Raw genomic sequence first — 25,370 nt, forward strand, 5'->3', positions numbered from 1 at the left:
GGATCGAGTCCCATGTTGGGCTCCCTGCATGGAGCCTGCTTCTCCCTCTGCCTGTGTTGTGTCTCTGCCTCTCTCTCTCTCATGAATAAATAAATAAAATCTTAAAAAAAAATAATGTTACAGAAAAAGAGTTCAAGCACATCCAGGGTGTATATTAGTTCTTTTAATTTAATTTTTTTTTTTTTATTTTTTGAGAGAGAGAGTGCACAGTGGAGGGAGGGGTAGAGGGAGGAGGAGAGAGAGAATCTTAAGCAGGTACTGTGTTCATCACAGAGTCCAATGGGGCGCTTGATCTCATGACCTTGAGATTATGACCTGAGCTGAAATCAAGAGCCAGATGCTTAACTCACTGAGCCACCCAGGTACACCTAGTTCCTTTTAAATAAGAGGAAAAAAAACCTTAGAAGTCAAAAGACTTTTGCTCAGTGACATGGTCGGAATTACTTGAAAATTTTGTATTGAGAATTGTGTTTTCTGATTGTATGTTTAGATATGATTTCCTTTTGACAGAGGGTAATAATATATATGCAAATACAAGAGCATTCCCTTTGGACTCTTTATACTGGGATATAATTGTCTTGTAGCAAATACTGTACAAATTTTACAAGGTTTGTAAATTGACAAAATATGGTCCAGAATATAGTTTGTAAACATATGTGAGGCAGGAAGATATTTTAGCCTAGCTTAATTAAGCTTCCCAAAGAATATTAATTATCTGTAAATTACAAATCCTTTGCATGAGAGATATACAACTATTTATTCCTTCTTGTATCCATTTCTAACATAGCTTTAGAAATATAAACTATATTTTATTTATTACACATTATCAACAATATACATATTTCCAGTATTATGGGTAAGGTTAGTAGAAATAAATCTTTGCCCTGTTCTATTGGGAAGAGGAAAGATCTTGGTAAGAAATAGAAGGTGGCAAATATCGGTAGTTGAAGATGGGAATGCCGAGAAAATGGCGCTCAAAATATGTTAGGTATAAGAGGAATGTATGTGAGTGGATAGCCTAAATCTTCCTCTCTGTGGTCTTTGTGTTTAATTTTTGCTGTTTTCTAAGCATTCTAACTAGAGATTTTCTTCATTCTAGAATTCTATGAAGAAATTCTTTCACTGGCATATAGTTTAACCTGCCATGGTATTTCCCCTCAAATGTGGCAGCTGCTAGGTATATTATATGAAGTTTTTCAGCAGGACTGTTTTGAATACTTTACAGGTATGGCTTTTACCATGTAACATTTTTGCTTTTCTGTGTCTAGACATTATTTCCTTTGACACCTGATATAAAGACATATATGATTCCACTACTAATCAGAAAATAATTGTTGTTCTTTCCTTTCTGAGTAAAGGATGCTGCTATCGGAGCAGTGTTTTACAGCCCTAGAAATACAGGCAGCACAAGGGAGACTGTTTCTTATTATATCTTAAATTAGTTTGCAGTCAGAGCATATATCCATAGATTAATTCACTTAATGTTTCCTGAATGCAGTCTATATTCCAAGCACTGTTCTAAGCACAGCAGTATAGCAGTGAACTAACTAGACAGTGCTAGGTCTTTGGGTGCTACCATTCTAGTTGGGAACAGGGAAAGTGAGGAGCACACAGACAAGCAAGAAAATAATACAGTATGCCAAATGGTGATGACTCCTATGGAGAAAAAGACAAAAATTTGAAACAATTGCTTTAATAAATGATTAGTACTTTAATCTTTCTGATCCATATTTTCCTCATCTATAGATAGAGCTGATCTGTCATTTTTGTTACTAGCATTTTGTGGTTGTGAGGAAAGATAGTAGACCTAGTGTTCTGTGTGGGTGCTACAGAAATAGGGTTTCAGTGGGAATAATTCGTTTCTACTCTTGCTACTCAAGTGTCATTGGGCTTTTGAATTTTTTTTTTCCAGATATGATGCCTCTCCTGCATAATTATGTGACAATAGATACAGATACTTTGTTATCTAATCCAAAGCATTTAGAAATACTTTTTACAATGTGTAGAAAGGTAAGTGTGTCCTAATCAGGTGTTGTAGTGGTTCTTACTAATGTTTGAGCATTTTACTTCAGGACACTCTTTTAGTTTGTCTCTTATACTTGACTTCTGTATCACCTTCAACATGTATTTGCCCTTTTTTTGTTTTCTAATAGACCTTGGAATTGTGATTTGACAATTTTATATTGTATTGTGCTTAAGAATGTTTGCCACTTTTATTTATTTAAAATTTTCTTTCTTTTTTTTTTTAAAGATTTTATTTATTTATTCATGAGAGACACAGAGAGAGAGAGAGGCAGAGACACAGGGAGAGGGAGAGGCAGGCTCCCTGTGGGGATCCTGATGCGGGCTTCCATCCCAGAACCCTGGGGTCATGCCCTGAGCCGAAGGCAGAGGCTCAACCGCTGAGCACCCAGGTGTCCCTCTTTATTTATTTATTTTTTAAAAAGATTTATTCATCTATTTGAGAGAGTTGTTTTTTTTTTTTTTTTTTTTAAAGATTTTATTTATTTATTCATGAGAATACACAGAGAGGAGAGAGAGAGAGGCAGGGACACAGGCAGAGGGAGAAGCAGGCTCCATTCAGAAAGCCCGACGTGGGACTCGATCCCGGGTCTCCAGGATCACACCCTGGGCTGCAGGCGGCACTAAACCGCTGAGCCACCGGGGCTGCCCTATTTGAGAGAATTGTGTGCCGGGGTGGGGAGGGGCAGAGGGAGAGGAAGAGAGAGCATCTCTAGCAGACTCCCTGCTGAGAGAGGAGCCAGACATTGGGCTTGATCCCATGACTCTGAGATCATGACCTGAGCCAAAATCAAGAGTTGGAGGCTTGACTGAGCCACCCTGGTGGCCCTTATTTATATTTTTTTAAAGATTTATTTTATTATTTTATTTTATTTTATTTTATTTTATTTGAGAGAGAGAGAGAGAAGAGGGGGAGGGACAGAGGGAGAGAGAGAATCCCAAGCAGACTCTACGCTGAGCTTGTACCCTAACTTGACTGCAAGATCATGATCTGAGCCAAAACCAAGAGTCAGACGCTCAACTGACTGAGCCACCGATGCACTCTGGATGTTTGCCACTTATATAGCTGTGTACTTTATGATGTTTAGGGTAAATAATTTTGTGTTTTTTTTTCTTTAAAAAATGCAAACTTACTACTTGATTAAAGTTCTAAAAGTAACCCTAAAAACAAAAGAGCAAAGTGCTAAGAAAATTAGCCACAGTTTGTCAGTCACTGATTTTTGAAAGTTGAATGTGTATATTGGAAACTACTAGATATATATGTTTTGAATACAAGTAACATAAGACAAAAGAATTGGAATAGTTGGAAAAATGGCATCAGTACAGGATGATTTGTTAGCCATTTACTGGCTACTGTTATATTTACATACAAATATGATTGTCTGTGTTGTCTTTGTCACAGGATAGATTTTGCCCTCTGTTGGTTATATCTGGAATCATTGATGAGTATAGATAATGTTTTCCTTCTCCTTTAGGTGAATATTTATATATACATAAATATAAAATTGTATTGCATAGAGCTCCCAGATACTTAAGTTTGGCCTTGGGAATAAAATACCTAGTGTACAAAGTATTTTCCTCACTGGGAGAAATATGTACCAAGATGTTAAGAGCTCTGAACTGATAATCAGCACATCTGATTGAGGTCTCAGTTCACTTGTAAAGAGCCTGGGAGATTTTGGGAGGTCGTGAAGTTCCATCACATATAAACTGAAGGAGTAGAATCATGATTTTTAAAGATCCATTTAGCTCTGTAATAACCTAGCTTATTAAATCATAATCACTTGGCAGTCTTCAGTATTCTAAGTTGTAGAGATAGTCGCTAGTGAGGATAAGGGGAAGAGAAAACAGCAAGCAGAAAACATAACAGTACTACACCCATTTGTATAGCTGCTCTGTGTTATAGCAGCTGGGATAAAAGTGATGTTCACAGGGATGTCCTTAGACTTACCAAGTGGTTAAAATATATGTTGTAGGGCAGCCTGGGTGGCTCAGTGGTTTAGCGCTGCCTTGGGCCCAGGGTGTGATCCTGGAGACCCAGGATCGAGTCCCATGTCGGGCTCCCTGCATGGAGCCTGCTCCTCCCTCTGCCTGTGTCTCTGCCTCTCTCTCTCTCTCTCTCTGTGTCTCATGAGTAAATAAATAAAATCTTTAAAAAAATAAAATAAAATATATGTTGTATTCTTGTTTTTTTTAGTAATAGCTAATACTTACTGAAGTCATACTGTATATGAGGTATTTCCTAAGTACTTTTTACATATTAACTTATTTTATCTCTACAATATTATGAGGAAAGTATCACCTTTTAGTAAAGAGGAGACTGAGGCACAATTTTTTGCGTCATGCCTGAGTCACTTAGTTTTAAGTCACAGAGCCATATTTGTTGGAGCCATATTTGAAGCCAGGTTGTCTGGCTCCAGAGCCCATTTTTTTAAATTACTGAAATATATTTTGTTTCTTCTTCTGGAGGTAGGGACCAAAACCAACCACCACCAACAACAACAAAAAACCCTGGGTTAATGCAATCTGGGGCAAAGGGAGTGATTGTTTTGTTTTGTTTTGTTTTTTCTGTATTCTGCAGCCCTACCATGTTACGTATATTATTATACTCTTTATATAGTACTGTATATATATAGTAAGACACAGAGGTTAATTAGCTTTTTTAAAAACCCTGATAATGGGATCCCTGGGTGGCGCCACGGTTTGGCGCCTGCCTTTGGCCCAGGGCGCGATCCTGGAGACCCGGGATCGAATCCCACGTTGGGCTCCCGGTGCATGGAGCCTGCTTCTCCCTCTGCCTGTGTCTCTGCGCCTCTCTCTCTCTCTCTGTGACTATCATAAATAAATAAAAATTTAAAAAAATATTAAAAAAAATAAATAAATAAAAACCCTGATAATAAGTGGCAGAGCTGGAATTTGAACTAAGGCATTCTGGTTCCAGAATCCATTCACCTTTAGAATCTAGATGTGGATACATTGCCCTAAGAAGTAGAATTTTAAAATTTCTGTAAATAGGGTTGATTGCTGGCTTTACCAGCTATAGCTTGCAGTTCAGCTCACTGATCCATTTTTTTTTCCATTTCTAAAATTTTATAGCTGTCTACTTTTTTCCTTTTCTCTTAGTGGATTTATGTCTCTAAAATCTCTTTACTGTCATTTTAATGGTCTTTTGGGAAGTAATAAAATTAAATGAGAATGTTCAGTCTGTCTTCTTTATCCAGAATTTCTTTTTAATTCAGTTTTCTTATATTGTATTTGTCTAGGAAATTATCCAATTCATCTGAGTTTTCAAATATATAAGGAATATAATATTCTCCATAGTATTCATTTATTTTATTCTCTCCTTTATCTGTATTTGTCTTTCTTCATTTCTAATATTTTTAAAATTTTGCTCTCTTTTTAAGAATAATTTTGACAAAAGTCTGCTTTATTGTCTTTATTCAATGAGGCTGTCTTTTGTCTCTCTTTGTTACCTCTTTTTGTCTGTATTTTTTTTTGTTTTTTTTTTGTTTTTTTTTTTGTTTTTTTTGTCTGTATTTTAATTTCTGTCTCTTCTTTATTCTTTAGATTAAGTCTGTTCTTTTTCTTACAGCTTGTTTGAACTCATTAATTTTTCCGTATTTTCTAATTTCTAATATGATTATGTCTCTATAAATCTCTCTTCTGGGAACCTTATGAGGCAGTTATATTCCAAATTTTATGTACAAACAAACAGGTGCATTGTAGAATTATTTATAATAGTGAAAATACAGAATTGACAAAAGAGGCATGGCCTGGTAAACTGTTATATTTATGTACTGTAATATTTATAGTCCTAAATGGTTATAACACCCATGGAAAATATAGTTAAAAGTCCATATGGAGAAATTAAAAGGTATATGAAATTAAATTATGGTTATTATTAAGAAAAAATGAACTCAAACAGAAAACTACAGGGTTTGTTTCATTGTTTAAACAGAAGGTTTTCTTTTATTTTATTTTTTTTTTACAAAAACAAAACACCGACAAAAAAAAACACAGTTTATTTATCTTTTTAGTTCTTCCAAAATTGAAAATATCAAGTCCTACTGCTAAGGAGAAAAAAACAAACGAACAAATAAAATCTGAGACCCCTCCCCCCCTCCTCTCTTAAAGTCACAGAACACTGAAGGGACTGCAGCGGGACAGGTGGGGGCAGAGAACCAGGAGGGGAGGACGGCGAGAGAAACTCCCCAAATACTTAAAAGCTGTTCAACAGAAACTGTGATAAATACAGGACAAGGCAAGACAAGTAAAAATAAGGAGCAGCAGTGACGAGGGGCTGTGCTGCAGCCCGGCATCCCTTCCTCTTCTCTTCTCTCTCCGGGGCATCCCAGGCCCAGGGCTGGCCTGCCCCTCCCCGAGCTACCCAGGCTTCCTGAGCTCCTGCTAGGGCCCCTAGAAGCGGCAGGAGGCACAACCATTTTTCCTCGGACACACCGGGAAACACACAGTGGTAGTTCTGCTTCTGCCCCTGAACCATGTGTGGATCCGTGAGGAGGTGGACGCTGGGCAGGCAGGCCGCTGCGTCCCAGGTCTTCCAGGGCAGCAGAGGCACCTCTATCTGCGTGAGGCACAAAAAGCAGGAAAACTCGGGTGGAGGTACCAGCCCGATCTGCCTCACTAGCTCAGGTTGTACGCTTTGTCACGGCTACTAGCCGATCCCAGGAACCTTCTCTTGAGCACTGCAAAGATGGAGCGTAAAGAGAGGTGAGGAAGGTCATGGCAGGTAGGGTGGGATGGAGGGTCGAATCTGCTGGTCTAAACAGAAGGTTTTAAAAATTTCTTTTGATTTCACTTTCTTGCTTTGTTGCCTTTATTTTTTTATTTTTTATTTTTTTCGTTTTAAACTTTGTAAAAAATACACTCTTTGGCTTCATTTTATTTCTTGAGTGCTTTGTTGCCTTTAAAGGGAGGCTTCATTTATCTGGAGAGTTAACTCCTATAGCTTACTTTATTAATCCAAATTTATATAGGTGAATTATTACTCCTTATAAGGAATTAGAGTAGATAAAGAAGATAGATAGAGTTTATATTGACCTTCCTTCTTTGGGTGGGCAAGGTAAACTTGCAAAGCTATGATTTTTTTTTTTTTAAAGATTTTAATTACTTATTCATGAGAGACACAGGGAGAGGCAGAAAGAGAGGCAGAGACAGGAGAAGCAGGCTCCAGGCAAGGATCCCAATGTGGGACTTCATCTCGGGACTCTAGGATCACGCCCTGAGCTGAAGGTAGACACTCAACTGCTGAGCCACCCAGGTGTCCCTGATTTTTTTTTTTTTTTTAAGATTTTATTTATTTGAGAGAAAGAGAAAGCATTAGCAGGGGGAGGGGCAGAAGGAGAGAGAGAGAGAGAGAGAGAGAGAGAGAGAGAGAAGCAGACTCCCTGCTGTGCAGGGAGCCTGCCATTGGGGCTCCATCCCAGAACCCTGGGATCATGACCTGAGCCAAAGGCAGATGCTCAACTGACTGAGCCACCTAGGCACCCCAAAACCCCATGATTTTTTTTTTAAATCTTTTTTTAAAAAATTTTTATTTATTTATGATAGTCACACAGAGAGAGAGAGGCAGAGACATAGGCAGAGGGAGAAGCAGGCTCCATGCACCGAGAGCCTGATGTGGGATTCGATCCCACGTCTCCAGGATCGCGCCCTGGGCCAAAGGCAGGCGCTAAACCGCTGCGCCACCCAGGGATCCCAACCCCATGATTCTAATGCCTAAATTTTCCTGAGATATTTGCTTCATGTGGACTCAGTGAAATGCTATGCAGTCTCATTCACTGCTGAGCTAAATTGTAATTATTGTAGGTACTCTGTGGCGATGCAGGAGAAGATGCAGAATGTCATGCAGCCAAACTTCTTGAAGTCATCATTCTTCAATGCAAAGGAAAGGGAATTGATCAGGTAATACATGTATAGAAAGTCTGTACTTGATGCTTATATTGAAAATTTACATGCTTGAATGACATTTATATTATGATGGAAAATTAAAAAGGTAGCTTTTTGTTTGTGCTTGCTTCAATCCTATTGAAATGACAAAGAAAGATACCCATGCAATTTGCATTCTAGCTGAGAAAGAAATAAACAGGAAAATATATACTAATTTAAGAGGCTATCAAGCAAATCATGAAGGAGATAAATATGTAAATTCTAGTCACTTGGTTTTCCAGAGATTTGCATTTTCCTTTTGTTTTTGTGGATTCTATTGTTATATTCTCAGATGTTGTCTTTTAACCATAATTGAAGATACTGTGCAAAAAGAGAAAGTTTGTTTTACTGATTTAAAAGCACGGTAAATTTTCAACAAAGATTAATTTGATATAATACCGGTATGATAGTAACTGAGGAAAAATGTTCAAGTAAAATTGTGTTGTCTTTTTTTCTTTCAATTCTGTAACTTTTGCTCCATGTATTTTTTGGTAACAGCTTTATTGAGCTATAATTCACATACCATATAATTCACTCCTTTAAGTGTATATACTTCACTGGATTTTAATATATTCACAGAATCATGCAACTATTCCTACAGTCAGTATTAGAACATTCCCTCCCTACGGCCCAAAGAACTCTATACCCATTAGTAATTATTTATTTCCCCTTAAAACTCACCCCCCAGCCTAGGCAACCATTAATCTACTTTCTTATTTTAGAGATTTGCCTATTCTGGACATTTTATATAAATGGAATCATGTGGTCCATTGTGAATGAGTTTTCTTAGTATGATGCTTTTTTTTTTTTTTTAAAGATTATTTATTTATTCATGAGACACACAGAGAGAGAGACAGGCAGAGACATAGGCAGAGGGAGAAGCAGACTCCTTGCAGGGAGCCTGATGCAGGACTCAAACCCTGGACTCTGAGATCACGCCCTGAGCTGAAGGCAGTTGCTCTCAACTGCTGAGCCACCCAGGCATCCCTAGCATGATGTTTTAAAGGTTCATCCATGTGGTAGCATGTATACTATTACTTCATTTCTTTTTATTGCTAAATATTCCATTGTGTGGATAGATCACATTTATTTTAGCTATTCATAAGTTGATAGATGTTTGGATTATTTCTTTTTCTTTTCCTTTTTTTTTTTTTTAAGTAAGCTCCTTGCCCAACGTGGAGCTTGAACTCATGACTCTGGAATCAAGAGTGGCATGCTCTGCCAATGAAATCAGCCAGGTGCCCCTGACTATTTCCTCTTTTTGGCTATTATGAATAATGTTATGAATATTTGTATGCAGATTTTTGTGTGGACATATTTTTGTTTTAATGTCTATATTGCCTATTTGTGTATCTACTCTGGCTTTCATATGGTTGCTGTTTGGATGGTATCTTTTTTCATGTTTTTACTTTCAAGGTATTTGTATTTTTGTCTTTTTTCCCCTTTTTAAAAAAAGATTTATTTGACAGAGTGTGTGCAGCAGGGAGGGGCAGAGGGAGAAGGAGAGAGGGAAAATCTCAAGTGGATTCCATGCTGAGTGTGGGGCCTGACATTGGGTTTGTTCCCACATCCATGAGACCACCATCTGAGTGATATCAAGAATTGGATGCCCAACTGACTGAGCTACCCAGGTGTCCCAAGCTGTTTATATTTTTAAATCTAAAGCATGTTTCCTGTAGATAGCATATAGTTGAATCTTTTTTTTTTTCAAATTGGACATTCTCTCCTTTTTCATTAATCTATTATTATTTAATGTTGTTATGCATGGATTTTATCTGTCATTTTAAAATTTTTTATCTCATTTTTTTGTTCCCTTATTTTACTGCTTTCTTTTGAAATAAGTAAATATTTTCTAATGTCACATTTTAATTTCTTTAATATTTTTTTTCACTATTTAAAAAATTTACTTAGTGGTTGTTCTAGGGCTTACTATAATACATCTTTATCAGAATCTACTTCAGATAGGCAGCCCAGGTGGCTCAGCAGTTTAGTGCCGCCTTCAGCCCAGGGCCTGATCCTGGAGACCCGGAATTGAGTCCTGTGTCGGGCTCCCTGCAAGCACCCTGCTTCTCCTTCTGCCTGTGTCTCTGCCTCTGTGTGTGTGTGTGTGTGTGTGTGTGTGCGTGTGTGTCTGATGAATAAATAAATAAAATCTTTAAAAAAGAATAAAAAGAATTTACTTCAGATTTAGATTAACTTAATTTTAATGAGATATAGGTACATTACTCCTATATAGCCCTATCTCCTCTTTCTCCTTTTTTGTACTGTTTGTACTGTTACCGTTATATATATATAAAACAAATATATTACTTTTATATATGTTATAAGCCTAATAATACACAGTTTATAATTTTTTTTGTAATTTTATGTGTTAAGCTAAGAAAGGTAAGCAAGTATATATTTTTAGAGTTTGTCAAATTAGCCTTCTAATCTACCATTTCTCAATTCTTTTCATTTGTTCCTTTGGATTAGAATTCCCATCTGATGTCATTTACTTATGCTTCTATCTCCTTTGTATTGTTAATGTTGAATATATTATATTTCTATATTTTATAGTCCCAACAATACACTCTTAAGATGTTATTTTATGCAGTTGCTTTTTCTTTTCTTTTTTTTTTTTTTGAAGATTTTATTTATTTATTCATGAAAGATACAGAGACAGAGAGAGGCAGAGACACACACAGGCAGAGGGAGAAGCAGGCTCCATGCAGGGAGCCCGATGTGGGACTCGATCCTGGGACTCCAGGATCATGCCCTGGGCCAAAGGCAGGTGCTAAACCACTGAGCCACCCAGGGATCCCTGCTTTTTCTTTTTCATTATTTTTCTTTTCTTTTTTTTTTTTTTATTGCAGTTGTTTTTTTAGACAGTTAAGAAAGTCAAAGAAATAGTATTTTTCTATTTTTGAAAATTACATAATTACCTTTACTGCCTGTAACTCTGCCCCTCTCTCTGCGTATGTATGTATGTGTGCGTGCGTGTGTGTCTGTGTCTGTCTTTGTCGTTGAATTGCCTTCTGGGTCATTTGCTTTCAGTTTGAAATTCCTTTAGTATTTCTTATAAGGTAGGTCCTATAGCAATGAAATCTCTGGTTTTGTTTTCTGAGAATGTTTTTATTTTCAATTTTCAAAGACAGTTTTTACTAAAATCTTGGTTGACAGGTTTTTTCTTTTAGCAATTTGAAAACCGTTATTAATCTTACTAGCATTCCCTATACTTGGCAATGATATATGTTTTTTCTTGTGCTGCTGTATTTTCTCTTTTACCATTTTTACTATGAAATGTGTTTGTGTTTATCTTATTTGGAATTTGTTGACTTTCTTGGATGTATGGATTGTTTATTGTCACATTTGGAAAGTTTCCAGCCATTATTTTTTCAAATATCTTTCCTTCTTGCTCTTTCTTCTCTTCCTCTGATGCTCCTATACACATCTGTTGGTGTGCTTAATGGTGTTCCCCGTTTCTCTGAGGCTCTGATCGTTCTTCTTCTCTCTGGTCTTTGGATTGTATATTCTTTTTCAGTCTATCTTCAGGTTTGTTGATTCTCTCTTCTGCCAGTTCAGATCTATTGTTGAGCCCCTGCAGTGAATTTTTCATTTTGTTTATAGTATTTTTTTTTTTTTTAAGGTAGGCTGTATACCCAACATGAGTTTGAACTCATAAGCCTGAGATTAAGAGTTGCAGGCCCTACTGGCTAAGCCAGCCAGGCACCCCTATAGTACTTTTTGACTCTAGAATTTCCATTTGATTCTTTTTTATAATTTGTATGCCCTAATAGATATTTTATATTTGATGGACATGGTCATCATAGCTTTCTCTACTTTAAAAATGATTTCCATTATTCTCTAAACATTTATAATGGCTGTTTTGAAGTTTTCAGTCTGTGTTTGAGTTTGTTCTGACCCCAGGAGGACTCTTCATGACCATCTTTTTCCTTGCTTTTTCTCATGTGAACTGCTAGCTTATGGTTTATCTTTTTATTTTAATTAGAAGGAACCACCAGCCTCTCTTATATGCTTACCACCAAATTCTCCATTATATTTGAAAGTGACCCTTCAGCCTCCTTTTTGTATCAATAAAGTTTTAGACGTATTTTGGAAAGCTTATTTTCTCCTTCAGTGAGTAGTGTTTTAGGTGATAACAAAGTAAGGAGGTAGTAGAACACAGGATTTGAGTGTGAGTAGAGAAAGGTTTAGTTCTGTTGACTGGCTTTTGGAAAGTCCTGAGCAATAAAATCTAATAATGCCAGAAAGGTATAGAATAAATCCATGCCAAAGAGTTTAGAATCTCTCCTGTAAGCCAGAAATGGGCAAGGTATGGCCCGTGAGCCAAATCCAGCGTGAACTGTATGTATAGCCTAGGAATGAAGAATAGTTTTTACATTTTTGAAGGGATGTTTTTTGAAGGATGTTAAAAAAAGTATGTAACAGACTCCATGTAGCCTGCAAAGTTGAAAACATTAGTAAGAAGTGTAAAAAAATTTTTATATTTATTTATTTATATTTTAAGATTTTATTTATTTATTCATGAGGGACATCCAGAGAGAAGCAGAGACATAGGCAGAGGGAGAAGCAGGCTCCTCGCAGGGAGCCTGATGCACGACTCAATCCCCCCAACATGGGATCACAACCTGAGCCAGAGGCAGACACTCAACCACTGAGCCACCCAGGCATCCCCCCAGTTTTTATTTATCTAGAGAGCAAGAAAACATGAAGAGGAGGAGGGGCAGAGGGAGAGGGAGAGAATCTCAAGCAGGCTCCACACCCAGCATGTGTAAGTTGATGTGGAGCTCCATCTCATGACCCTGAGATCATGACCTGAATCAAAATCAAGAGTTGGTTGCTTACTGACTGAGCTACCCAGGCACCCCAAATTGAAAGTATTACTAAATATTTACTAACCCTTGCCATGAGCAATTGAACAGCAAATCTATTGAGCAGAGAAATAACTTGATCAAAGATAGGGACTTAGAATGAAGAGTCTGCTGGCAGTGTCCTTTTTTTTTTTTTTTTTTAAGATTTTATTTATTCATGAGAGACAGAAAGAGAGGGGCAGAGAGAGGGGCAGAGTTACAGGCAGAGGGAGAAGCAGGCTCCTCACAGAGAGCCTGATGTGGGACTTGATCCCCGGACCCGGGTTCGCGCCCTGAGCCAAAGGCAGATGCCCAACCACTAAGCCACCCAGGCGTCCCTGCTAGCAGTAACCTTAATCTAAACAAGTCTACTGCATGTACTGGGCTATGAAGATGAGCAAGGAAGCTATTAGCTAATTGAAGTCTGAGGATACTGGTTTTGCTTAAGGCCAATAGCATTGGGAATAGGAGGCTAGAACAAGATTTACAGTGGGGACCATTGAAAACATTGCGCAGAGAACACCTGAAAAAAACAAATTGTTAGATGAGGAGGGCAGGGGAAAGCCCAAGAGCACAGATTTACTGTAGAAAGTCATAAAGATGACTTTTCCCACAAATACAGAGACTATAGATACCAGTAGATAGGAATAGAGTGATATTACTCAAACTGTAACCATCTAATGGTATTAGTAGGTGTTCAATACAAAAAGCATTCAGTGGTCAAGTAAGTCTGGGAAATACTGGATAAAACAAAGTTCAACATATTTCATTATTGCTTGACTTCTAGTGCCTTTATCTGAAAATGTGTCAAAGAGGATGTTAGTATCTGTGTATTTCAAATTAATTTAACTCTGGAATGTTTTTGTTTTCCAAACCCAAGGAACATCTGTTGATTGTTGTGAAAGTGCTCTTTGGATAATGCTGATAGATGTCTTGAGGTAGAAAGAAGAGGTGTAGAAGCTTAAATCCAATAGCTTTATCTTCTCAGCAAAGTAAGAAAAGTTGTAGAGTGTGGAAAATGTTGAAATTTCAGTTTGGAGGAGTCTAATATATAGTAAAGAGTTGAATAAAAGAATTGCTTTTATTAAAAACAGAACTATGATCCAGCAATTACATTACTAGGTATTTACACCAAAATACTACTTCAAAGGGATACATGCATCCCAATGTTTATAGCAGCATTATCAACAATAGCCAAATTATGGAAAGAGCCCAAATGTCTATTAACTGGTGAGTAGATAAAGAAGATACGGTATATATATGGTGGACTACTACTCAGCAATAAAAAAGAATGAAATCTTGGCATTTGCAATGATACGGGTGGAGCTCGAGAGTATTATGCTAAGCAAAATAAGTCAGAGAAAGAAAAATACCATGTTTTCACTCATGTGGAATTTAAGAAACCAAACAAACATGGAAGTAGGGTGCAAAATAAAGGAGAGGCAAACCAAGAAAGAGACTCTTAACTGTAGAGAACAAACTGATGGTTGGTTACCAGAGGGGAAGTGGGTGGGGGATGGGAGAAATAAGTGATGAGGATTAAGAAGGGCCTTTGTGATGAACACTGGGTATTGTGTCTAAGTGTTGAGTTATGAAATTCTACATCTGAAAATAAAAAATTAAAAAAAAAAAAGAAAGAAAACTAGCTCTTAGCTGGATGGACCCATTTGAAGTTAACAAGTGAGAATTTCTGGGTTTCTACTCCTAAAACTGGGTTGCAGAAGGATTAGAAAGTTGGTGTTCAAGAATCTCTTTGTCAGAAAGTTAGGGTCACTACGGAACCTTTACCGTTAGGGAGGTTAGGTTACAGTTAGAGTGCACTCTGGTAGAATTGAAGGACTGTGTTGCTTGAGATTACATTCCTCTGTATTTCCTGTAATATGGGAGTTAGGTCTAGAAATTTGTTTAGATTCATTTGCTATTCTTTTGGCAAGAATACCTCATAGATGGTGGTTTGTATTTCTACCAGGAGGCACAGAATGTCCAGTTGTCTCTCGTCTTGGGATGTTAGTGCTGTTGGTGGGGATTATCTTGTCATTCCCTTTTCATGTATTAGCTGAAATATTTATACGAAGAGAAATTTTTTTTTCCATCTATTATCAGGTTACTCCGAGGAACAGTTAGAGTATGACTATTTATTTACCATGATTCAAGATAATCATTTTGTTTCCTAACATTCTCCAAAGATGACCAGGGAGGTGTTTTTCTTTTTGTTTTTTAAAGTATAGTTATGAACTTACAGATTCACATTTTTTTATGTGTTTCAGTGTATTTCAGTGTTTTTGTACTTTTTTGGATAAATACCCAGTAGTGCAAGTACTGGATCATAGGGAGGTTCTATTTTTAACTTTTTGAGGAACCTTCATGTTGTTTTCCACAGTGACTGCACGAATTTTGCATTCCCACCAACATTGTAAGAGGGTTCCCCCTTTTCCCATAGTAATATTTTTTAATGTCGCCTATATCCTCTGTGCGTTGTGCTGTCTGAATGCTCTTTATCCGAATTGAGAAGAAATCAATAGGGTTAGTCAAATTAGTCATCTCTTTATAAAATACCAATCTTAAAACTACCATGTATAGTTATGTTTTGATTTTATGTATCCTTGTAAACAAGGCTAAATCTGCTGCTCCTAACGTATTTATTGTTTGGACTACAGAAGGTATTAAATTCAACTCTTAAATTTCTACACAAAACTTAGTTCTTTCAAAATTTTTATTTATATTCAAGTTAGTTCACATAGAGTGTATAATATAGTGCATTATTAGTTTCAGGAGTAAAATTTAGTGATCAGTTGCATACAATGCCCAGTGCTCATTCCATCACATGCTCTCCTTAATGCCCATCACCCAGTTACCCCATCCTCCCACCCCCTTCCCTGAAGTGCCCCTCAGATAAAACTTTTCTCATAGACCATTTTCTAGAGCAGTTACAGATTCACAGCAGAATTGAGGAGAAGGTACAGAGATTTCCTGTATACCCTTTCCCTACAGTCTTCTGTTATCACCATCTGCACCAGGGTGGTACAGTGGTTATAGTGGATGATGTGCCTACACTGGCAGTGCATCATTTCACCCAGAGCCCATGGTTTACTCTAGGGGTCTCTCTCAGCGTGGTCTGTTTTATGGATTTGGACAGGTATAAATGACATGTACCCACCATTCCAGTAACTTACTGGGTGTCTTCACTGCCATCAGACTCCTCTGTGCTTTGCCTAGTCTTCCAATTCTTCCCTGAAGCCTTAATTTTTAAAATTTAATTTTAAAATGAGCTTATATTAAAACCTCGGAAGTTAATTTTATGCAGGTCATGTCAGCCCGTCCCTTTCAGTGAAAATAACTATTAGGAAATACTTGTAATGAAAGCACTGCATCAATACTGTAGAATTGGAATCAGATGCCTTCATTTTCACATGCGAAGTCCAGTCATTTTTTCTTCGATCTTTTATTATGCTAACAGGAATTTTATTGAGATAATTTTGATGAGTAGCAGGTTAGTTTCAGGTATATAACATAATGATTTGATATTTATATATGTTGTGAACTGACCACAGTAAGTCTAGTTGACATCCAGTACCATACATAGTCACAAATATTTTTATTTGTGATAACTTTTAATATCTACTTAGCAGGTGCCAGATACGCAATACAGCATTCTAAAGTGTGGTCACCATGCCTTATATTACATCCTATGACTTACTTAGGAATTTTCTTTCTCAAGAGAAATTTTGATCACATCATAATTTTCAGTCTCGTTCAGTTTAACAAAGAGAAATTTCGACCTTGTCATTTTACCTTAAACATGGAAGTGGCTGAGTCTACATTTGGATTATTGCCATCATTTGAGTGTGGACTCTCGTGGGACAGTCTTCAACCAACCGTAATCTGCACTCAGAGAGGAGACTCCCTCATGCTGCCCTCGGACCTCTTTCTGGCCATATGATCTCTAGGTTTTATGAGAATATGAATTTGTTGAATAACTCTAAAAACAATTCAAGCAAAAGTTTAATCATCATTAACAGTATCTTATTGATGACACTCTCTACCAATATGCTGCTTTCTATAAAAGGTACCTGGTTTTTATGTGTATGGTTGACTCTCTTTTTCATTTTTTCCTTCAGTGCATTCCACTCTTTGTTCAACTTGTTTTGGAGAGATTAACCCGAGGAGTCAAAACTAGTGAGCTCCGTACCATGTGTCTTCAGGTTGCAATTGCTGCCTTGTACTACAACCCTGATTTGCTGCTACATACTTTAGAACAAATTCAGTTGCCTCACAACCCCGGACCTATAACTGTACAGTTTATAAATCAGTGGATGAATGATACAGATTGTTTTCTTGGGTATGTGTCTTTTGGATTTTACTCTACATTTCTGTTTCTGGAAAGTTGACTTTTAAAGGTATATAATAGCTTATAGAAGGATGATTTTCGGGACACCTGGGTAGCTTCTTAGGTTGAGTGTCTGCCTTTGGCTCAGGTCATGATCCCAGGGTCCTGGTCCCTTGTTCAATGGGAGCCTGCTTCTCACTCTGCCTGCCCTCCTCCTTGTGCTCTCTTTCAGCCAAATAAAATCTTTAAAAAATGATTTTCATTTTTAAGAATTATATTTAGTGTATTGTTAACATAATTTTTAGAGAATTACGAATGTATTTCAGGAGTATAACCTGGAAAGAATGCAGGCTTGGAAAATTAGATATAGCCTGTCCCTACTCGTTTTTGACTTATGTGATAGCATTACTAAGCAAAAAAAATTAAGTGTCCATTGGGTTCCATGACTATTAAGTGTTTATGGGAATTGTCAAGTTTCTAAGGAAAATTGCCAGTTCGGTAAAGATGTGTTGTCCCAGGATATTGAACTTTGTCCACCTAAGGGGAGCTTGTTCTTAAATGTGAGGTCAGAGAGAAGGATTATTCATTGTTAGCTCAGGTGCTGTGCTGGTGGGAGAGTTTGTCTTTATGTGAAGCACTCCTGGTTTTCGAACTTAGGCAAAGTGAGATGCCAAGTAGCAGGTACGTGCCCACCTTAAGAGACTCAACACCTATTCATGATTGTGTTATGCTAGAATTTCAGCTCTGACAATGTCTTCCTGGGAGGGTTATACCAAATATAGTCATCTTCTCGTTCTTAATAAACAACTTAAACAGAAAAAATTATATAATGTATACTGGTCAAACTTTTTTCCTTCAGAATCAAATTTCCCTTATCCTGTGTTAAAGCAGAGAACATTTGATGGATTTAGCTAGAGCCATCAAGTTAAGCCTGCTTATTACATACTGAATTTCTGAAGAGCTTTTGACAGGCACTTGGGCTTAGTGTACAGTATATGTGCTAAGAAACCTTATAGACTAATCTAATGCAGAAGGCAGAGTCTAAATTTTTCCTTTTCCCCATGGGGTAGGAATTTCATGCTGTCAAGTATAGGTATTCTTGCTTTAATAGAACTTGTTATGCCAAGCCCCAGATCTAGCACTAATATCAATCATAAATTGATATTAGAACAAGATTTACCATATTAATCACAGACTTCTGTAGCTCTTTGATGATGATAATTGGTCTATAAAACTTGATTTATGTAAGGATTTCATATGATACAAAATAAGGGATATCTCTGTATGGTTCTATTCACTGAACCCTAAAATATACCTTGGCCATTTTTTCTTGTAGTTTCTTCAATTGTCATCATTTCTCATGAACACTTTTTTTTCCTTTGTACTTTGTAGGCATCATGACCGGAAGATGTGTATAATAGGACTGAGTATCCTTTTGGAGTTGCAAAATCGACCTCCTGCAGTAGATGCTGTGGTGGGACAGATTGTGCCCTCAATTCTTTTCCTTTTCCTTGGCCTGAAGCAGGTCTGTGCTACCAGACAACTGGTGAACCGTGAAGATCGCTCAAAAGCAGAGAAGGCTGATATGGAAGAAAATGGTAAGGTCTTCTAATTGTAATGAATACTAGAATTTGATTTTGATTTGAGCATGATTTTTTTTTTAATTTTAGTCTATTTAAAGTCATTAAACAGTTACAGACTTTGGCTTGTTGCACATTTAACAAATATTTTGGGGTGGCTTTACATATCATGTGATATAAATTTAGATTTGTTCATTTTTTGACTTTTTAAAAGTATTTTATTTATTTGGGGCAGCCCCGGTGGCGCAGCGGTTTAGCGCTGCCTGCAGCCCGGGGTGTGATCCTGGAGATCCGGGATCAAGTCCCATGTCGGGCTTCCTACATAGAGCCTGCTTCTCCCTCTGCCTGTGTCTCTGCCTCTCTCTCGCTCTCTCTGAATAAATAAATAAATAAATAAAATTCTTTTTTTTTTTTTAAGAGATTTTATTTATTTATTCATCAGAGACACAGAAAGAGAGGCAGAGACATAGGCAGAGGGAGGAGAAGCAGGCTCCATGCAAGGAGCCCGATGTGGGACTTGATCCTGGGGATGTGGGACTTGATCCTGGGGATGTGAGGCTTGATCCTGGGAATCCGGGATCATGCCCTGAGCCAAAGGCAAATGCTCAACCACTGAGCCACCCACGTGTCCCATTTTTGGACATTTTTTCTTTTTCTTTTTTTTTTATTGGAGTTCAATTTGCCAACATATAGCATAACACCCAGTGCTCATCCCATCAAGTGCCCCCCTCAGTGCCCGCCAACCAGTCACCCCCACCCCCCACCCACCTCCCTTTCCACCACCCCTTGTTTGTTTCCCAGAGTTAGGAGTCTCTCATGTTCTGTCTCCCTTACTGATATTTCCCACTCATTTTTTCTCCTTTCCCCTTTATTCCCTTTCACTATTTCTTATATTCCCCAAATGAATGAGACCATATAATGTTTGTCCTTCTCCGATTGACTTATTTTACTCAGCATAATACCCTCCAGTTCCATCCACATTGAAGCACATGGTGGGTATTTGTCGTTTCTGATGGCTGAGTAATATTCCATTGTATACGTAGACCACATCTTCTTTATCCATTCATCTTTCGATGGACACCGAGGCTCCTTCCACAGTTTGGCTATTGTGGACATTGCTGCTAGAAACATCGGGGTGCAGGTGTCCCGGCGTTTCACTGCATCTGTATCTTTGGGGTAAATCCCCAGCAGTGCAATTGTTGGGTCGTAGGGCAGGTCTATTTTTAACTCTTTGAGGAACCTCCACACAGTTTTCCAGAGTGGCTGCACCAGTTCACATTCCCACCAACAGTGCAGGAGGGTTCCCTTTTCTCCGCATCCTCTCCAACATTTGTGGCTTCCCGCCTTGTTAATTTTCCCCATTCTAACTGGTGTGAGGTGGTATCTCTCTGTGGTTTTGATTTGTATTTCCCTGATGGCAAGTGAGGCAGAGCATTTTCTCATGTGCATGTTGGCCATGTCTATGTCTTCCTCTGTGAGATTTCTGTTCATGTCTTTTGCCCATTCATGATTGGATTGTTTGTTTCTTTGGTGTTGAGTTTAATAGGTTCTTTATAGATCTTGGAAACTAGCCCTTTATCTGATATGTCATTTGCAAATATCTTCTCCCATTCTGTAGGTTGTCTTTGAGTTTTGTTGACTGTATCCTTCGCTGTGCAAAAGCTTCTTATCTTGATGAAGCCCCAATAGTTCATTTTTGCTTTTGTTTCTCTTGCCTTCATGGATGTATCTTGCAAGAAGTTACTGTGGCCAAGTTCAAAAAAGGTGTTGCCTGTGTTTTCCTCTAGGATTTTGATGGAATCTCATCTCACGTTTAGATCTTTCATCCATTTTGAGTTTATTTTTGTGTATGGTTTAAGAGAATGATCTAGTTTCATTCTTCTGCATGTGGATGTCCAGTTTTCCCAACACCATTTATTGAAGAGACTGTCTTTTTTCCAGTGGATGGTCTTTCCTCCTTTGTTGAATATTAGTTGACCATAAAGTTGAGGGTCCACTTCTGGATGCTCTGTTGTGTTCCATTGATCTATGTGTCTGTTTTTGTGCCAGTACCACACTGTCTTGATGACCACAGCTTGGTAGTACAACCTGAAATCTAACAGTGTAATGCCCCCAGCTATGGTTTGCTTTTTTAAAATTCCCTTGGCTATTCGGGGTCTTTTCTGATTCCACACAAATCTTAAGATAATTTGTTCCACCATTTTTGGACATTTAAATTAAATTTTTGAGCTTAATGAATTTCATTACACTCTAGGAAATACAAATACATTTGTAACAGAATCAAATGATTTTGACAATAAGTTAGCAACCAGTATTTCATTTTCTTGTTTGTGCCAACAGTCTCAATGGAGTCCCCAGCATGAATTAAATGAACCATTAGTTAAGAGCAGAAGTGTCACAATAGCAGATTAATAGAGAGTGCCCAATATGTTTTTCTTTAATGGTTCTTAATCAGAAATTGTAATTGGGAGATAGTTATGGTTTATACATTGATAAATTTAGAATGAAGTACACAAATAAAGGTTATTTGCTTAATGGAAAGTCAGAATAAGATTGTTAGAGTCAAGGATATAAGTTATTTTATTTGAGGATACTGCCGAAAACTACTTACTTGGGCCCAGGAGGTAACATTAACCAACTCCAAATGGAATTTTTCCTCTTTGGGTTTGAAACAGACATTTCTTTAGAGGAGAAAAATCAGAACTTATTATAGAAAACATACTTCTTTATTTTTGATGCTAAATTCTATGGTTTTAGCAAATGTAGATTTAAAACATTTTGCATTTAACTGGCATCATCCTGGTTTGTTCGTGTACAAGGAATGGTACCCTTCGCTAACCCAGAGCACATCTTCTGATCTAATTTGTTTTTGTTTCTTAAATTTTCTTTTGAGAGAGAGGGAGAGCACACATGTGCATGCACATGAACTGAGGTGGGGGAAGAGCGGTGCAACAGAGGCATAGGGAGAATCTGAACCATGCCCAGTGCAGAGCTGGATGTGAGGGTCAGGCTCATGACCCTGAGATCGTGACCTGAGCCGAAATCAAGTCAGGGGCTTAACCAACTGAGCCACCCACGCACCTCTAATTTGTTTTTCTGAATATTATGTAGGACTTTTGCAGTAATGTTTATTAGAAGGGTTTTTTTTTTCCTAAGTGTAGGCCAACAATTACAGAATTCCTTTTTTTTTTTTCAGAGAGTTATAGTATTCTCTAATTTTTTGTTTTGTAAACTGTTAGTTTACTTTTTAAAGATTTTATTTATTTATTCATGAGAGACACCCCTCTCTTAGGGGGAAGCAGGCTCTCTTAGGCAACCTGATGTGGCACTTGATCCCAGGACCCCGTGATCACGACCTGAGCCACCCATGCACCCCTGAAAACTGTTGGTTTATTTTTATTTAAAGATTTTATTTATTCATAAGACACACACATACATACACACACAGAGGCAGAGACACAGGCAGAGGGAGAAGCAGGCTCCATGCAGGGAGCCCAATGTGGGACTCGATCCTGGGTGTCCAGGATCTGCCCTGGGCTGAAGGCAGGCGCTAAACCACTGAGCCACCCAGGGATCCCTAAACTACAACTAATATGACTTGAGAAAAAATTTTCTAGTACTTTCCCAAATTTTTCTTTTGAATTTCCACTGAAGTATAAAATGATTAATTAGGAAAGGTATTTCTTAATGTCTTTGTAATTGTACCTTTGTCATGTATGTATGATCAAAACTATGATTTCTTGCCTTATCCCTAAGACTACTTTGCAGTTTAATTCAGGTGCTTCAGTGTGGTATGCTTTATAGAACTATTTTTGGAATACTATTGCCTAGTTTGGGTTTTTCCCTCTTAGGTTGATTTTGTTATGCGTTTACTATCTTCTGGTTATTTACAGTACTGGGCTAACTGCTTATAACAGATCAGTACTGAAAATAGGAACAGAATCCATGATGATAATTCAGCTTTCAACTTTTCAATCCACTATTTTTTCTTTATATTTCTATAGTTTTCTGTTTCTCTTAGCAGAAATGGTCTCATCTGAGCACTTCTAAGCAGTTCATCATCAACTTAGGTAACTGTTAAGAGACCAAATTATCAGTGGGAGGTCATTGTTATTTAAAACACATGCAGGGCAGCCTGGGTGGCTCAGCAGTTTAGCGCCACCTTCGGCCCAGGGCATGATCCTGGAGACCCAGGATGGAGTCCCACATCGGGCTCCCTGCATGGAGCCTGCTTCTCCCTCTGCCTGTGTCTCTGCCCCTCTCTCTCTCTCTGTTTCTCATGAATAAATAAAGTCTTAAAATAAAAAACAACCCACATGCATTGACTGCACAGTTGTCTTTTTTTTTTTTGACAAAAAATTTGGGACTCTGATTAAATAGCATTTTTATATTAAAGAGTATGAGGCAGCCATTGCCAAATAGTAGTAATGTCCAGCAGACTTTAGATTTTAGGGATACTTGGAAATTGTTTTTAGTGAGAGTATAAAGTCATCTTCAACTTAGCAAACTATGATAAAGGTTTAGTTTTAGAATTTCATGTAAAAATAGGTGGTAGTTTTAACATTTTCAGAATGTTTTGTCCTTCTGTGTTTTCATTCCTCTTAAATAATTAATGGATTCACAGAGGAGATTTCAAGTGATGAAGAGGAGACAAATGTAACCGCCCAAGCGATGCAGTCAAATAATGGAAGAGGTGAAGATGAGGAGGAGGAGGATGATGACTGGGATGAAGAAGTATTGGAAGAAACTGCCCTTGAGGGATTCAGCACTCCACTTGACCTTGATAACAGTGTGGATGAATATCAATTTTTTACACAAGCTCTGCTAAGTATGTCTTTATTCCTTAAATCTTTAGATGTTTTCTCTAAACTCTATCTTCATTTCCTTCTGTTAGAAGTTGTTTTGGGATCTTCCCAGAATTGGTTTAGATGTTAAATTTGGTTTTAGTTGTACTGAGTTTGTGGTTAGCCGTCCAAATGGAGAAACCCGAGAGCTTAGGGGTTAGTTTTGCCTAAAAGTACCAATTTGAGTTCTTGGTGTGGGAGTAATGCTATGGCTGCAGGTATTGTGAGAATCTGGAGGGAAATGGCAGCACCTGAGTAGAGGTATTTGCCAAGATCTGGAATTTAGGGAGCACACTTAGTAAAACATAACTAAGGGGCAGGGGGGAAGAGATGGTGAAAGAGGCAGAGGACTGGGCAGAGCAGAGTTTTGCCATGTCTTGACCTTCCTCTGATAGCCCCACGTGGTTGGATATTTCTGAGTCAGGTACTCAGAAATAATCCTTTGCTGGAATAAGTTTTGCCACTTTGTGTTTGTTACGGTCTCGTACTCTTTGTCTCTACCTGTACGATGAAGTGATTGCAGACTTTGATCATGTCACTTCTGTTCTCTGAAACGATCATTGTCACTAGATTCTCTTTTTCTTCTCTTCTGTTCCCCGTGGCCCCCAAATGCAACAGCTGTGCAGAATCGTGATGCTGCCTGGTACCAACTACTCATGGCGCCACTCAGTGAGGACCAGAGGAGGGCGCTGCAGGAGGTGTACACCCTGGCGGAGCACCGGAGGACAGTAGCAGGTCAGCCAGCCAGATTTCTAGATCAGAGGGCATGCATTAGCGGGCCAGTAGTCAGCCTTGTGGCACCTAAAGACTGTTTTAAAAATTGTTAGAGGTCAACTTTGCAAGATAATAAGGAATTATTATTGTAGGATTTTTAAAAATTGTTTTTAATCACTCATGATAACTTAGCTCTGCAAAATCCTGTGCATTAATATGTGTCTTTTAGTGGTGCTGTTATTTAGGTACTTACCCTCTATTTTAGAGCCAAAGTTAAGACGTAAAGGTGGGGATGAGTCTTGGTGAGGGAGAGTTAATCAGTTGATCACCCATCTAAAGGTCTTAACCATAAACAGATAGACTAAAGGCCTTTCACAAGTTCTTGCAAGGAGCTTGTCTTCCCAGAAATGCAACACTCTTCATTTCTTTTTGCTGGGCTTTACATGTTGGGAGTTCTTGTCGATTTTCAGTTTTTGACCTGGAGAAATTATTTTGTGCAGACATTATTATGGTCACTCCTAGAAAACAAATCATGGAGCAGGCACCTGTGATTTAGAGCCTAAGTTCTGCATAGACTTCAGTTGTCAGCCCTGCACAGTCTGTATCAGTCCCCCGGATATGAGAATTCTGGGCACTTCCAGCAGTCTCTGGATCTATGAAAATACAACTTTGAGACTTGTTTTCATTTTGCTTATTTTTACTGGAAGTTGAGTTAGGGGAGGTAAAGTTTTTGTGGGTTTTTTTTTTTTTTTTTTTTTTTTGGCAGTTTTTCTGGGATAGTAAACCTAACTACTTACTCACATAGCCCTGTTAAAGGCTAATGCTCAGGGACTTGCTGGCAAGATGGCTGAGTAGGAAGACCTCAAGCTCACCTCATCCTACTGATACAATTAGGTAACACTCACGTCAGAGTAAATGACCCAGAAAATGACTTGAAGACTGGCAGAACAAAGGAAAATCAGTAACATAAGAAACAAGTGTAGGTGCGGGTGTGAAGAAAAAAGGAACATTCGTACACTGTTGACGGGAATGCAAATTGGTGCAGCCACTGTGGCAAACAGTGTGGGGGTTCCTCAGGAAGCTACAA

At 38.0% G+C, this 25,370-nt stretch overlaps 1 protein-coding gene across 3 annotated transcripts in view; it reads left to right on the top strand.

Moving 5' to 3' along the window:
- The window catches only part of IPO8 (importin 8), a 71,118-nt gene that overhangs the window by 43,080 nt on the left and 2,668 nt on the right, over positions 1-25,370 (top strand). For all 3 annotated transcript variants that reach the window (XM_025455515.3, XM_049102976.1, XM_049102978.1), the window contains 7 exons: positions 1,100-1,225; positions 1,913-2,010; positions 7,849-7,944; positions 16,937-17,157; positions 18,538-18,743; positions 23,350-23,553; positions 24,188-24,304. In XM_025455515.3, coding sequence (XP_025311300.1) covers positions 1,100-1,225; positions 1,913-2,010; positions 7,849-7,944; positions 16,937-17,157; positions 18,538-18,743; positions 23,350-23,553; positions 24,188-24,304 — 1,068 coding nt within the window. The remainder of the gene's footprint in view (positions 1-1,099; positions 1,226-1,912; positions 2,011-7,848; positions 7,945-16,936; positions 17,158-18,537; positions 18,744-23,349; positions 23,554-24,187; positions 24,305-25,370) is intronic.

This window comes from Canis lupus, chromosome 27, assembly GCF_003254725.2.
Source record: "Canis lupus dingo isolate Sandy chromosome 27, ASM325472v2, whole genome shotgun sequence".
Classification (NCBI taxonomy): Eukaryota; Metazoa; Chordata; class Mammalia; order Carnivora; family Canidae; genus Canis; species Canis lupus.